We start from the raw sequence: 16,002 nt of genomic DNA on the forward strand, positions 1-16,002 counted from the left end.
GCAAATATCTGAAGCTTGGCCTCCACCCACTGATCTGGCACCTGACTGTCAGAAGGCGGTCCTTACCACACTGGCTTTGCCCGGTCAATGGTTGTGCGGAGTCTGGGCTTCACGTAATCATAGTATCCTTGGTTTTTGTGCTCTTCTTGACACCAAACAAGGTCTGCATTTGGGTATTTATGGAATTCCTTCAGCAGGAGATCAAATGGGAATGGCGACAGCTACAAACAACAGAAAGTTTATAGTTCACAAGGACTGTGACCACCCAGCAACAGACAAATTGTGGTGGGAAAAACAGCAGCCTTAGTTTGTTAGTTCCATGCAGAAGAAACAGGTTGCATGCAGCCTTTTTCATTTAGTAGAAAGCTTTCAGAGTCTAGAAATACACTTCTTAATCCCAGCAACATTCAGGGTTGCCAGACGTAATAGAGGACAGGACTTCTGTGCCTTTAATTGCCCTGCTCTCTTTTGAGTCTGGAAACCTTAAAGAGAAACCAGCAGACCCTTTGCTTGGAAATTAAGCAAAGGTTCTGCTGGTTTCTCTTTAAGGTTTCCAGACTCAAAAGAGAGCAGGGAAATTAAAAGACACAGAATTCCTGTCCTCTATTGAGCCTGGCAACCCTAGCAACATTATACTATTTGAAGTTTGAGGTCACTCCTGAGGCCAAATGCAAATGTACCTACAACTGTATGACATGGGCACAAACCACTTTCCCCTGAAAGTAAAGGCAGATTGCAAGAATATTTACCTCCGTCTTAGTTCAGGGAACAAATCCCCAGGGCTTAATGGAGATGTCCACTATAAGAAACTCGGCTGACCTGAATCTCTTAAGTATTCTGCAAATTGCTGCTCAACACCATTAAGAGCCTGTTTCCAGAATGAGCTCCTTCTTATATGTCTGCAGCATGCTTGAACAATAAATGCTCCCACTTCAGAACTTTAGTCTGTAGGGCTCATCTGAAGTACTAAAATGTGTCCCCTGGAGGGGTTTTACTGCCTCCAGAGCAGTGTTTGGAAGGTTAGATTAGGCCAGGCATCCCCAAACTTTGGCCCTCCAGATGTTTTGGACTAAATTCCCATCATCCCTGACCACTGGTCCTGTTAGCTAGGGATCATGGGAGTTGTAGGCCAAAACATCTGGAGGGCCGCAGTTTGGGGATGCCTGGATTAGGCTATCAAGCCAAGAGGTTTGGGAGTATCAATTTAAAATTCAGCCCATACCTTCTCCTAAAATGCCTTTCAGTTTAAAGAGAGAATCTAAAACACTTCATTTCAGACCTCAGGTCACACTACAGACTCACACTGACAATTTTAAGCAACAGAAATAGCTCCTGTACCCCCCCTACCTGCTCCACCCTTGTGATCGCCACGTCTGATTCCATATCCCGAGTCTTGCGCTCTCGGGTGAGTTCATAGTAGATTTTACCAGTGCAGAAGAGAACTCGCTTCACTCCCTCTGGATTCTGCGCAGCAGGGCCGTTTTCTGGGATGACACGCTGGAAATGAGTCCCTGAAAAGGAGAAGTGTTTTTGTTTGTTTAAAAAAACAACCTTATTTATATAGTCCCATCAGCAAGTCTGGTGCTTTGCAGACCACAAGAGGATAGGTCCCTGGCTCTAGGGAGCTTACAATCTAAAAGTTCAACACAGGGGAAACAGAAGAAAGGAGGCAGGGGTAAACAGGAAAAGAAAATGCTGTTTCAGTTGAACAAGCTTAGGGTTAGTTACAGATCAGTTAAGGCACCTTTTTCAGAGACAATTAGCCCTGTCAGACACAGAACGTATATTTAGACAGAGTGTTTACATCAGGCATCCCCAAACTTTGGCCCTCCAGATGTTTTGGACTACAATTCCCATCATCCCTGACCACTGGTCCTCTTAGCTAGGAATCATGGGAGTTGTAGGCCAAAACATATGGAGGGCCAAAGTTTGGGGATGCCTGGTTTACATGGACAAGACTGAGCTAAATAAATATGATTAATGTAGAACCAAGAGAGCTATGCAAATGCTGTTTAAGGAAATTTTGGTTCCCAGCTGCCCATCTTGAACTTTTGAGTTCCTATTTTAGAGTTAAACAGCAGTGGAGAACTGGTTCTTATGTATGGTTCTCTTCACAGGGACTTGAAGCAAATCAGAAGCAAGGCAAGGCACTGCCTTGCAAACACGCTGTGTACCACAGCAGCAGCAAAGCCAGCAAGTTGGTTCCCTTAGACCTGGGTTCCAAAGCTCCCAGCTCTGAGGCAAGCAATAGCTACCTATATAGCAGCTTCAAGGGCATGCTTTTACTTATGGTGATGACATCTGGGGTGGGGGAGAGGTGGGTTTTTTGTTTTGTTTTGATTATGTATTTAGATCTTGTATTATTATGCTGTGAACTGCCCTGAGATCTACGGATGGAAGGTGGTATACAAATTTAATAAATAAAATGAAATCTGTCCCTGAGCATGCAGAAGAATCGAGAAAGATCAATCATCATTGTGGGGTATTATGACCCTCTAGGGAAGAAAGACAAAGAGCACTGTGTTGTATTTCTGGCTTTGCTAATCCTGATTTTCAGGGGGCAACTGCTACCCTGCACTGGCAACATGGAAAATGCCAAATTTAAAGACTGAGTTAGAGGCCCCTTTGACTGGGTCTTGACACTCTCAGGGCATAATACTGAACCAGAGAACTGCGCTATTGAGCTATTATTGTAGGACACTACTGCAGTATTTAAAGTGCTGAATGTGAAGTTCTCCTGTATTCTCCTAGCAAGCTGAATTAGAAATGAGATTCTACAGTGGTCTCCCAAATCAACCCTTTCTAGGAATCTGCTCTGTCTGGCTATATTTCTACCTACCAGATGAAGAGAACAGGAGATGGGAAGTGTGGGAGCAGGTATCCAGCTAAAACCTAGTCAGCAAACGTGCTTTTCATGGCCACACACACACAAAAATGGACCAGGTTTTTCTGCAGGGCACAGCTGCCCCAAGTCAAGGCTACGGTTTCCTCACCTGACTACCAAGTCACATTATCTTCTGCCTGGCAGTGAAATACAAGGGAAGAAATTCCTCCCTGAACCCAGTCCCAAGCCTGCCGTACCTGGCAACATGTCATCAAAGCTGGAGCGAGCTTCAGGGTGACGCAACAGGGACTTTGGAGTGAAGACTATCAGCTAAGAGAGCAAAGGAAAGAAAAAGGATTCCAGAGTTATAGCCAGTATGGGATGGAAACATTTCCTGAATTAAGTACTGAATCATTATACATTCAGGAGTAAAAAAGCCCAATAATCTGAAGTCAGTAAACACAGATGTTTTGAAGCAGTAACAATGTGACCCAAAGTCTACTAGGAAAGCACTGTCTATCCAGACATGTCTAACACACACCAAGATGATGATAATTATCAGGAAAATATCATTTTCATGCTTGTAATTCTGCCTTACTGAGTCGGAATTGTTTTGCCATAATGAACTGCATCATACACACAGAATGATTTAGGGAAGACTCTGTGAACCTCCAGATATTGCTAGACTCCGAACTCCCATAAAGCCCCAACCAGCATGGGCAGGGATGATGGCAGTGGCACCAGATCCCCCACTGCTGGCCCAGAGAACAGCAACACAAATGGGATACACAGAGGGCTGATTTGACTGCAGATTTATTGCCCCCTTAGTATTACTTTTGTGTGTGCCAATGAAGTGGTATTGTGTTTTGAGTATCCAGTGTTCCTTACACTATTGCAAAAAAATGCCAGTATCAATGTATTGTGAGCGAGCACAACTTTGTCAGATTTGCACTCACTGTGATACTGCAGGAGATCCTGAAACATACCGAACTGCTGGGGACGGCAAAACACTTGGGACAGCTCAGGAAACAGAAGGGTTTTATGCAGTTTTATGAAAAATAAAATAGACCCATCTTTGGTATGATCCAGCAAAGCTCTGAAGCCTCACTCTACTGGCATGACAGCTGGATTTGACCCAAACTAGCCTTTTTCCATCAGCAATGACCCTTGACTCAGCCTTTCTAAGTAATGAATGGGCGGGAGCTGCACAAGTATTTATCAAGAAGAGCGGCAAAGTTATGCGATTTGAAGGAGAACCAAAATAATACATTCTGTCCAAAGGCATTCATTTAAGAAATCAGAAACAGAGCTCCCATGGAAATGGGTGCCGTAAAAACACAAAGGAAAAACACTTTCTGGATAATCAGAATTCATCAAGGATTGGTTGGCTTGCCAGACCACTTCTAACTTATTTCTGGTTCCAGGCTAGTGGTTCCAGCTCTCTCATACAGCAAGGCTTTTGTCTTTCCTTGATGCATTGATAAGATAGAATGCCAGGGGAACAAAAAGGCTCTACAGGTTCCCAAGTCATTTCACCATCCCACTTGTATTGTGTGCTGGAGTTGGGGGGAGGAGAAAGCACATGCTGCTTCTGAAGTGAGGAAGTCATTCTACACACTGACCGGCTTCCGAAAGGGGAGAAGAATCTGCCTCCGCACAACATGGAAAAAGTTTGCTGGTGTGGAGCAGTTCACCACAATCCAATTGCAGTCATACAGCTGGCGCACATCAAAGTCATCTAGTTTCTTCAGGAGGGAAAAATACAAGTTAATAGCTGCGAAATGCTGCAGGCATAAACAAATAGACAAACAGCCAAAACATGACTATAATAAAATCAATTGCACAATATAATCTTCTATCACATACTCTGATTGCTAGTGGAGGATCAAGTATGACCTTTAATACCCAGGTAGAAGTAACACAGCACTGAGATTCATAGAGGCTTCAAGGACATGAACCTCATTCAGGGCTGAGGACCAAGACACACAAGGCCACCATTTCACATGTTACATTAAGAAGTCCTTTCCGGAACCACTTCTTGATACTCTCAAGAAATAGGGACTAGAGTGTGCTTAAGCACAAACGGAAGAAGCAGGAAGTGCTCTCACAGACTTAACTCACCGGGAAGACATCTGGATCGTCATTGCACATCTGCAGAAACCTCTCTGGTCTGGCAGAAGAGTGCTCAGGGCCCTGCAAAAAAAAAGGGGGAAAAAGACTTTTAAGGATTTGGATTAAAACTTTATTGGCTAAACTGTATACTGACTGAAGCAGTTTAGGCACCAGCAGTAGCCAGTATTAAGTTGGGGGGGGGATAAGCCTTTGTTCCATGATTTTATCCTAAGGTTCTGATTGCGTCCCAATTTCATTGTTTTGTGAAAGGAATATAGCAGCCAGAGGCTTTCGCTTACTATCTGACTCAGACTTTATGATAGCATTAAGAACACCAAGCTCCGGTACTACTAATACTTCATCTTTAGCCATGCATAAACTTACAATGGAAGAGGCTATGCTAAATTGTTCCATAACCTGCAACATACTTATCAGGGTCTACTGCCTTCCTATTCTCAGAGGAGCCTTTTCTATGAGGCAATTGCATGGGCCATGCCTATCTAAAATCTAAATCTAAGACAAGCAAAAGACTGTTTAGCAACAGTAATGTTTCCTTACCATGCCCTCCATGCCATGGGGCAGCAGCAGCACGATGCCATTTTGTCTCACCCATTTGGCTTGTCCAGAGCAGATGAATTGATCAATAATACACTGAGCTGTATTGTGGAAGTCACCAAACTGGGCTTCCCACACCACTAAAGCGTTGGGGCTGGCCATAGCAAAGCCTAGCTCAAATCCTGCAATGACACGAATTAAAAACAATATGTTTTTCTGGAACCTTATGAGTGGGAGACTCAAACAGTACCAAATTAACTTACCCTCAATTTCTGTAAGGAGCCATGAGATGTACTTACCTAGCACTCCATACTCTGAGAGGGAGCTATTGCAGACTGTATATGGAGCTTGGTTTGGCCACAGATGGTTCATGGGAATACAGGTCCTCTTGTCAACATTTTGATCGTGCAAGACATGGTGCCGATGGCTGAAGAGGGAAAAAAGAAAGCCCTGCAATTTAACTGGTTAGAGTGACCAGGTGAGGCATTAAAGCAAGCACACATGCAGTCCAATCCTAACACTGAGTTAGGTACACCTAACTATAAAGCTTTAATAGATTTACATTGCTCTGGTTAAGGTGTTTCATTTGCAGCTGGAAAAGCTTTAGACCAAACTCATTATTGTGACCTGCTGCTAGGTACAATGACACTTTGAGATGCAACCCCTTAGGAATGCATTCTTTTTTAGGTGGGCACTTTACCTGAATGTCCCTCTCTCAACATCCTGCCCGCTCAGTCGGATGTGGATTCCCTCTTTAAGGAGAGAGCCGAATGCCATGTACTCTGCTAATGCCCAGTCTACAGTTCTATTATTAACCAACTCTCCACGTGTTTTTAGAATTCTGCTTAAACCTGCAGAGAGAGAGAAGAAAAAGTTTTCAGCCTGCCTTGCTTGAAGAAACTACAATGATTGACTCCAGAGTACAGTCTTAACTCTACGGGTGACTCTAGGACAGCACTGTTCACATTCATGCTTGAACTCAGCACCCAAAATACCTTGAAATACTGCTGCTCCAGAGAATGTGGGGTGAAAAAATGAAAAACATTATAATATAAAGGTGCAAAAGAAAAAGTGGTGAGGAGCCAAGTTGAAGGGTTCTGTTTTGAAGCAATATCTCCTTCCACTAAAGCAAATGTATAGTGGACTGGGACATATTATATACGAATAATTCATAAACGTTCAAAGCAAACAAAGAACAGAAATTGGTGAATGTTCATTAGTTGCTGAACATCTGTCTGAAAGTGACTGAAGAAATTTGCAAAGGATGTTGTAAGCATATGGTCCTCATGGACCCCTGCAGACATGACTAGTATTTAGCCCACTGTGATGCATGCTCAGTATGTGCTGGGCAAGAGCATAAGTGCCACAGAGTGTCCCCCTCTCCCTAGTGCTCAGATTATATGTGAGTCTCCCCACACAAGAACATCACTTCACTGAAACCCCTTCATGAGTAGGTTGTTTATCCACAGCATTCTCACACTGACTGGCTCACTGTGTACCTAAGAGTCCACCATACCACCTAAAGTGAGATGGAATGCTAAGGATTATTATTAAAAAGAAGCCCAGTATTGCCTTTTCTTGTGCAGCCTTCACTACATTAAAGATGAACCCTGAGGAATTAATGGCTATCAATGTGGAAAGTCATACCACCATGAATTGTGAAGTTTTCAACAGGCACTGAGCTGGCCACCTTTCCTATATGGCCCAAATCTTCTTCATTTAGACCAGTGGAAGGGCAAGTCATGCTTCTGGGTTGGCCATCCAGAGTGAAGAAACCTAGGGAAGTAAAGGAGAGCACGTTTAATGAGATGAGCACCCCATTCATAGAACAGTGGAGGAAGATCTAGTTTCTGGAACACTAAACTATGTAAAAGTGGCCCTTTCATTGCCTTTCTCCTTTTGAGAAGAAGAAACTTGGCAAAGAAACCATCCTGAGCTAAACACTGAACAAAATATTCCTTGCCAGAGCATCTGCAGAAAGGACAAAACTTGCTCATAAAATGCCCCTCTCTTTACTAAGTGTGTAATGCTCACTTCTTCCTACAGTTTTTATACGGGATTTCAGTACTCGGAGCATGGGGCAAGTATCTCTCTTTTTAGTGCCAGGAGCTGCATGTGTAATCCCTTGGCAGCAGAACTACCTTTTAACAAAAGGTATTAGGAAGCAGCCAGCGCCTACCAGGCCACGGAGAATCTAGCCAATGCTTGATGTGAAGGATTTTCTCATCCTTGGACCTGGCAAGGGCTTCTTCACAGATCTTATCATACTTGGAAATTTCCTCCTGAAATGCATAATCAACACAATGTAAGAATTAGAAGGGTGAGCCTAAACTGAAAAATTGGCATCAGTTCATTCTAAGTAAAGAGTTCAGGAAGCATTCTATTATATCTGCATTCTATTCCATTATTATTTATTCATTTTACTCTTAAAAAAAGATACTGCTTTTCCTTTATAGGAAAATGCCAAAGCTGTTTCCAAAGACAATGAAAACTAGTGAACAAAATGAAGACCACCAGAAAACAACAGCAGCAAAAACATGTGATATGGAATTTTAAGCTGTTCAGCAGTTGACTGATTTTGACTTATTTACCATATTTCCTTCTAGCACAAAAGGGCATTGTCCTACTACAATCAATATGGTCATAAAAAGGCAATGTAGAAAATAACACAACTGGGGGAGAATGTATACCCAGGAGACACCTCCTTTGTAAAAAGGAAAATGGCCCTGAAGTTGGAAGACATTGCACATATGCTGCCATGGAACTCAGGCGGCATGAGGGTGGTGCACAAACACAAGTTATCTGTTTGTGGGGTGGCAGGCTAAAAGAAAATCACACGATCTGCTACAAGTAAGGCATACTTTTGGGTTGGGGGTGAGTTATGGAATTATCTAATGTTTCTGCCCCGTCTGCAAGATCTTTAGGTATGCTGCCCCATTCGAATCTTAAAGGTGTCATGTGGGGTGAGAGTGAAAACTATTTGCTCCAATCCAAATTAACCCCATCAGAATCTGCCAAGAGTGCAGAACCCATATCAACTTAAATAGTGCTGGATTGGGGTGGGGAGATTGTGGTTGGATGATGTACACCATTGGGTATTTCAATCCTGGCGCCTCTAATCATGCAGGGTATGTATGCTTCTATTAAATCCTAACTCCCCTTCTGCATGGTATATTGGCAGGTCTGTGGATAGTGATTTTTTCCATTCCCCTTGTTTAGCACCATTTGATAGTCACCAACTTGTATTTTTAGTCTGCAAATAAAGGGAAGCCTATCACTTGGCAACACGAGGAAATATAATTACAACTTATCTTAAATATGCGTCACCCTGTATTGTTTTGATTAGTTACAGAATGACAACAGGCTCTTAAACTCCTCTCCATGACAGTTAACTGTTAGACATGACACAATAAACGTGGTTTTAGACCAAGCATCCCCAAACTTGGGCCTTCAGATGTTTTGGGACTATAACTCCCATCATCCCTAGCTAACAGGACCAGTGGTCAGGGATGATGGGAATTGTAGTCCCAAAACATCTGGAGGGCCAAGTTTGGGGGTGCCTGTTTTAGACTGATGGTAGAAAACTGTTCTAAGCTTTAGTGTAATATTTACAGGACTAGAGAGGAGGAAAAATTCTGGGCCAAGAAATGGCAATAACATTAGCAAGATAGAACCAGCCTTTTGAAAAGTTTTGTTGTTCTGAAGCGTAACCACACATCATACTTAAACCTCTCTGATATTTTGTTCAGAGCTTCATCCTCCCCATTTATCAGAATGCTTCTTCAACATCTTTATATTTCATTTATACTAGATTCTTTTCCTAGTTCTTTTTTCATAACGCTGTTACAGCCTTCTACATTCAGCTTGAGACAGTGGCAGATGATCTTGCTCTATAGGCTAAAGTAAATTTTAGTTTGCACTTCTTTGACCTCAGTTGAGCTTCCTTCCGCTTAGTCATTAAAATAAGATTATGCAACATCTTTAAGAGCTTAAAATGGGTCAGTAGCTCCAGATTGACTGTGAAGATATAAATGAGTGTACCTCATACTCTGGCTGATTTACCACTCCTTGTGAAACTAGAGTCTCAGCATATTTCTGTAGCACCGGCTTCTGCTTTCGGATCTGCTTGTACATCAATGGCTGGGTAAACATGGGTTCGTCCATTTCATTGTGCCCATTGCGCCTGTAGCATACCTGGCACATTTGCAGAAAACAACAGAAACCTCATCACACTCCATCTTCGAAAACTAAAGGAAGTTCCAAGCACCAATTATTAACTATTTGGAGATATCTGATGCAAGGAAAAGTTCAGAGGGACTAATTGTGATGGCATGTTAGCAAATTTTGGTGTCATCTAAGTATCGGCTTACTTGAATGAAAAAAAGGAAATGTTAATCACACAAACAAAGGCTTATGGGTTTAAGTTTTAGCATGTTTACTAAAATATATTTATGTTTCCTCTCAAACCTATTATCATACCCACAGATCACACAGGTATCCCTCAAAACAGGAGGTGGCACTTACCAGATCCACCACTACATCTTTGTGGAAAGTACTCCGCCATTCAGCTGCCACATTGCATACATACACCACAGCCTCTGGGTCATCAGCATTGACATGGAAAATGGGTGCATTAACCACCCGGGCCACATCTGTTGGGTACGGAGAAGAACGAGCCATTCGAGGGTCAGTAGTGAATCCAATCTGCAGAAGACAATAGAAGCCGCTTAAGTAATTGTAAAGAGTGCTTTATAGGTGGGTTTTTTTTACTGTTGATTTGTTTTATTGTTTTTATTTGTTTTACTGTTTTATATAATTTGTTGCAACTGTGATGTTCTACTATATTATTTATTGTATGTAAGCCGCTTTTTGACTTCTGTGAGTGAAAAGCAGCATATAAAAAAATTGAATGAATGAATGTTTGCACACCATGCTTTTTCATTCTTGGGCCCCACCCCACCCCCTTCAAAAAGTTGTAATCAGCATTTGTTTTCTTTGTGTGCAATGAAGGTTACTTCAAGCAAATCGTCTTGCATCTGTAAGGGTCTGGCAGAACACTGAGAATTTTTCTTTTTTGGGGGGGAATCTCAGTTGCTGAAGATAATTGTGGGAGGAGCATCTTATCGATAGTAGTCCCTCCATTTTTCATGCCTACCATCTAGCTCATGGCTGCTAACTGTTGAATTCCTATGTGTCTCTATTCAATAAAGGCTTCCCTCCCCACAAAAACCAAACTGGTCAGTGATGACTTTCCTCTTAAACAGTGTAACAAGACCATTTTATTGGAAGACCCTATTTACTAACATGTTTTGGAATCATCAGCATTAAGATACCTTAGGAAGTCCAAGATGAAATCTAGCTCATTCTTATTTAAGTCACTCCTAGTTCTCTCGTCTAACCACTAAAAAAATGGTCTTCACCAGGCAAGTCCGAAGTACTGCTGTATTTGCTTCAATTTTTATATAATCTCAACTGTGCAATAATTTAGCTGCTTTTATTTCATTTATTTTATTTTATTTTAAGGTTAATGATAAAGAAAGAAGCACTGAATTCTTGCTGCTTAACAGAAAACCTTATCTATATTCAGGACTTCAATTTCAAATGTTCATTTGACAAATTTGAGGAAAGGAACAAGAGAAAAACCAACTAGTCTCTTTTTTGAAGAGTTTTAGTTTTCAAAGAGTTTGCACAGGTGAGACAAAAGTAGATTCATTTCAACAAGACTGCCAGGAGCCCAGAAAGTCTTCTATACTCAGTTCTGCCAAGATCCAGGAAAGCTAGCATGAATAAGAAGATGACCCAAACCATTTTCTCAATGAATTAGCTCAGTTATGAAAAGCCAGTGCTTTGGTTGTGAACTCAACTGTTATAGCTCAGCCAGCAGCAATCTGTGAAATGGGCATGGCCTTTCAATATGTTTCCCCATATATTTTGGAAGGAAGAGAAATCTGATTCAGTTGCAGTACATAATGGCATTACCCAGCTTCTACTATAAATGCACACAGTTCAAAAGATCACTCTGTCTCTTCTTGGTAGATTTTAAAGTGGAAAAAAGTTACGGAAGCTGACATTATAATAATGAAATCCATATTTTACCTGGTTGTTCACTACCACATGAACAGTCCCATATGTGGTATAGGAAGGCAGGTCACTCAAGTGGAAAGTTTCATAAACTATACCTTGCCCAGCAAAGGCAGCATCTCCATGCAAAAGAATAGACATCACCTTTGAGAACCAAAACACAAACAAAAGGCTTGTCAATAATCTTGAAGCAGTAAGTGCCCAGAACTGAATGCAGACTGTAGTGATGCTCTTTGAGGATACATAATTGGCTGGAGAAGGAAGCAGGTACAATAAGCAATGTTTGACACTGTAACTATTTGGGCACGAAATAAAAGTTTTTCCATTTTGTCCACCCATACACGTACAACTGAAAAGGACCAACTTACTTTCTTCCCTTCGGTGTCCCCACAATAAAACTGTTCTGCCTTTGTCTTGCCCTGAACTACAGGATTAGAAGCCTCCAAGTGAGATGGATTTGCAACCAGTGAAAGGGTGATGGTTCGGTCAGTGACACGATTAATCCTCCGATGGTACATTCCCAAATGATACTTTACATCCCCTGAGCCCTGAGGAAAGAGAGGGTAAGACAGATTAAGTAGCCTGGGCCTTTGATGCTGTCAATTTTCAGAGCCTCATGTTTGGTCACAAAATGTTTGTGGTTTGAGTTCTTTGAGGTTTGAGGGAATGAACTGGAAGTTCAAGGTGCATGGAGTGTTCATTCAGAGCTATCATAGAGACGGCCAGAACACAAACACAGAACAGGGAATGAATGGTGCTGATTAGAGACTTTTTTCTTTCTTTCTTCACCTGAACAAACTGATGAGCTTTTGCAACTATCAAGAAGGAATCTATCCAGAATGTGATTTCAGCACTATTACCTTATATGCAGATACCTGCACGAGTGGCTGCTAGGAATCAATAATCATGTACCATGGTTACATTCGGTATTATCCTAGGTTACCTGAGAAGTGCTTGGTATCTCACAAGGCTCACTTTAATAAAGCCACCACTGCTCAGAACAAGGCAGCAGCAGTAGTACTACTACGGGATCATAACCTGTATTATCTACTCTGGAAGCTCAGGTTCTATGAAAGGCCAGGTTCAGAGAACTGAAAAATTCCCCAATGACATTCAGTCACAACAGAAATGACATTCTGTGCTGTGTAAAAAAGTTGCATATAACTTCCAACACTGTAGAAAAGCTGTTCAGCTTAGTAGCCAAGCTGGCCTCACTGAACAAGTGACAAAAATACTGGAAGGCAAGCTTTTAAAATCCCACATGACTCAGAGGACTCAGCTACATTCCGGCGATTACTGTATATCGTTATAACTGTGTTATAAACATGCAACACCAGATGGTGCTGTAGAGTTTGATCCTTCGGCAATATGATTTTCCATTATGAGATTTAGAACGCGTTTTCCTGTAACGCTTTTTTATGTGTCTAGATCCATCCTAAGAGAGGATGTTTGGAGGGGGAAATGGGGACAGTGCTGTTGCATCTGCTTTCAAAGCTAACTAATCATTACCTCCCCATGTAGTGGAGTAGAAGGAGACCATTCAAACACAAATTAAGGAGTAACTCACCTCATCGGCAGCTTCCAGCTTAGAATCAAATTGGCAGAATATCTGCTCCAACTCCTTCCTGATAACATTGGCAAGCACATTCAGACGCCCTCTGGAAAACCAAAACCAAATTTAGCAAGAAGAATCTTTGACTCATTCTGACACACCTTCCCTTAAAGTTTTTTTTAAAAAAGATTGTAACATTTCTTGTTTATATAAACATCTGCCACTACTAGTTACACTTCATGTGACACTTTTATTCATTCATTTTATTCATTGTTAAAGTCATATCTCACTTTTCCTACAAGAACCTCAAAGCGGCGCACAAGCTTCTATCCCTCCCTGTTCCATCTTCACAACAACCCTGTGAGGTGATGATCAGCCCTAGGCCACCCAGTGAGTTTCATGGCTGAGGACTGCACTACACTTCACAAGTTCTGTGTTAGTCTTCACAGCATGTCTGTCAGATATAAAAATACCAGTCATTTTAAAAGTGGGACAATGAGCTGAGAGAAGAAAGACTTGCCCAACATATAAATAAAATTAAATAAGGCCATGGCAGAGATGAGGTATCAGTATAGGCCTCTCAGATTCAAGTACAACTTGCTAGCCAGTGTATCTTCAGCACTCTTAGAACTCTCTTCTGATAATCAGCTTTCTGTAAGGATGAAGTTACCTATGAGGCATCCCCATGATGACGTAATCCACTCCTTTCTGGCTAGACCTGTCAATTATTGCCTTTAAGGCGGGGATCAGCACCTCACAGCCTTCCAAACCAAATCGCTTCTCAGATGACCATTTCCTATGCAGGAACTCCTCAAATCTGGAAAACAGAAGATATGTCATTTGTCAGACAAGAATTGCCACACAACCAACTAGAATGACTCAAAAGTTCCAAGAAGGAAGTGATTCTGAAAGGAATTTATCTCTGCACCATCACCCACTGGCTCTGCATGGGATGTTCTGGCAGTTAACCCTTCCCACTATTTTCCTTCACAAGCTGGACATTAGAGACAACAGAGGTGAAAGATGCATTTGGAGAATCTTCATATAACACCCCCCCCCCTGACCTAAAGCAGGCACAGGCAAACTCGGCCCTCCAGATGTTTTGGGACTACAACTCCCATCATCCCTAGCTATCAGGACCAGTGGGCAGGGATGATGGGAGTTGTAGTCCCAAAACATCTGGAGGGCTGAGTTTGCCTATGCCTGATCTAAAGCATTGTGGATGTGGATACAAACAGGAATTGGAACATCGGTAGTACCGGTAGTTAATGGCTGAAGAACTTCAACTGCATTAAACTTACAGGCATAATAAGCATTATTATGTAGAGGAAATAGCAACACCTGGTCAGGTCATAATGAGTTGCATTATTCAAAAGAAAGGGAAGAGTTAAAACCCAGTGCTAAATCATGGTCATATATTTCCAGATCTCTCAAATCTCTTGTTGTGTGACTCAGAGACAGGGGGTGGCAGTGGGGCGGGAAGATGAAGGGGAAATGATAAAGATTCAGGAAAATCATTTTGCAAGTCATCTCTAGAGAGACAGCAGAAGAATACATGCAACTAGATTATGACATACATACACATTACTATTATTTATTAAATTTGTATACTGCCCTATACCTGTAGATCTCAGGGTGGTTCACAACATGTGTGATCTGAGGTTAGATACAGTTATTTTCAATGTAAAACTAGGTCAAAGCTGTGAGTAAGCAGAGAAAAGTGAGAAGAGCCAATATCCAAGGTCTTTCCTAAATGAAGAGCAGACTTTTCCCTTCATGCCATACTAATGATGGCCTACATTCAGCGCCATTAGAACACAAAAATACATCCTGTATAACTGCGGTAGGATGGAGAGGGTAACACGACTCCTGACTGCAGCTTTAGCTGGAAAAATATAGTCAAGGAACATGTACATGCCAGAGTGAAAGCTTAGCTTGAAAAACAAAAACCTCACTTAAATTGCATTGGAGGAGATGATAAATCCAGATAATAAAAACAGTCCATGGCTCCTTTGATGAACTACATTCTCTCTGCAACACTGCTGTGGGGCTCAGGAGCCATTATGTCACCCCCTGCCTGCAGATCTGGCAGCCCCTCATCCCATTTTGAACACCCTCCCTTGTGGAGTGTTTCCTCAGCCTCCTCTCCTCTCCCCTCTTCTTGGGAGTCCTCTGGGCAGCTGCTGCCACTGGTCTCTGAGATGTCCTGCCCCATGCCCCAATGAGTGGTGTCTCCTCACACTGCCCCACAGGGCACTGGGACTTGTTTGTCCATTCCCAACAGCAAGGGCTGGTGGACTGGCTGGCTGGGCTCCCTCACCCACTTGCTTGCTTACCCACTTGCTTGCCGCCTCAGCTCCTGGCAACAAGCATGCCCCCTGACCAGTCCCAGAGGCACCATTCACCTGGGGAGCTTGTAGTCAGGGCTGCTGCAACAAACAGCTGTGCAAGCCTTGGGGAGGCAGAGATGCCACAGCACACTGGTTGAAAAACGCTGGTTTAGAACCATATATGTGCATCTCAGTTTGTTGAGACTCTTGAAACATTTGGTCCTTCTGGGCTGTGCACCTATGCTTGTAGGCCACTTGTCCACTGCCATCAAACTTGAACCCTGAGGGGCCGAAGAGACTCGACCAAAAAACACACACACAACCCCCCCCCCCAAAATCCAGGAAAGTTGAAGAAATGCAAGTACCTGGTCGACCGGACTAGTCTAGCCAGCAGGGTGCGCTTCTCCTCGTTAGTGAACTGCATGACACCAGGAGTTTCAAATTTCTCCCTTATCCATTGGCACTGCTCCAGATCATTAATAAACATGAACTCTACACCAATGTGTTGGCAATAGGCCATCTATTAAACACAAAAAAGGATCAACACA

The 16,002-nt window shown here is 42.4% G+C and overlaps 1 protein-coding gene across 4 annotated transcripts in view; it reads right to left on the reverse strand.

Moving 5' to 3' along the window:
• Positions 1–16,002, reverse strand: part of OGDH (oxoglutarate dehydrogenase) — a 61,470-nt gene that overhangs the window by 4,382 nt on the left and 41,086 nt on the right. For all 4 annotated transcript variants that reach the window (XM_035140242.2, XM_035140238.2, XM_035140243.2 and 1 more), the window contains 17 exons: positions 15,820–15,974; positions 13,795–13,941; positions 13,140–13,230; positions 11,941–12,120; positions 11,588–11,716; positions 10,016–10,195; positions 9,533–9,685; positions 7,671–7,773; positions 7,139–7,267; positions 6,192–6,342; positions 5,791–5,918; positions 5,495–5,673; positions 4,946–5,017; positions 4,447–4,569; positions 3,082–3,154; positions 1,348–1,511; positions 67–221 (listed from right to left, as the gene is read on the reverse strand). In XM_035140242.2, coding sequence (XP_034996133.1) covers positions 67–221; positions 1,348–1,511; positions 3,082–3,154; positions 4,447–4,569; positions 4,946–5,017; positions 5,495–5,673; positions 5,791–5,918; positions 6,192–6,342; positions 7,139–7,267; positions 7,671–7,773; positions 9,533–9,685; positions 10,016–10,195; positions 11,588–11,716; positions 11,941–12,120; positions 13,140–13,230; positions 13,795–13,941; positions 15,820–15,974 — 2,312 coding nt within the window. The remainder of the gene's footprint in view (positions 1–66; positions 222–1,347; positions 1,512–3,081; positions 3,155–4,446; positions 4,570–4,945; positions 5,018–5,494; positions 5,674–5,790; positions 5,919–6,191; positions 6,343–7,138; positions 7,268–7,670; positions 7,774–9,532; positions 9,686–10,015; positions 10,196–11,587; positions 11,717–11,940; positions 12,121–13,139; positions 13,231–13,794; positions 13,942–15,819; positions 15,975–16,002) is intronic.

Source organism: Zootoca vivipara, chromosome 15, assembly GCF_963506605.1.
Source record: "Zootoca vivipara chromosome 15, rZooViv1.1, whole genome shotgun sequence".
Taxonomy (NCBI): Eukaryota; Metazoa; Chordata; class Lepidosauria; order Squamata; family Lacertidae; genus Zootoca; species Zootoca vivipara.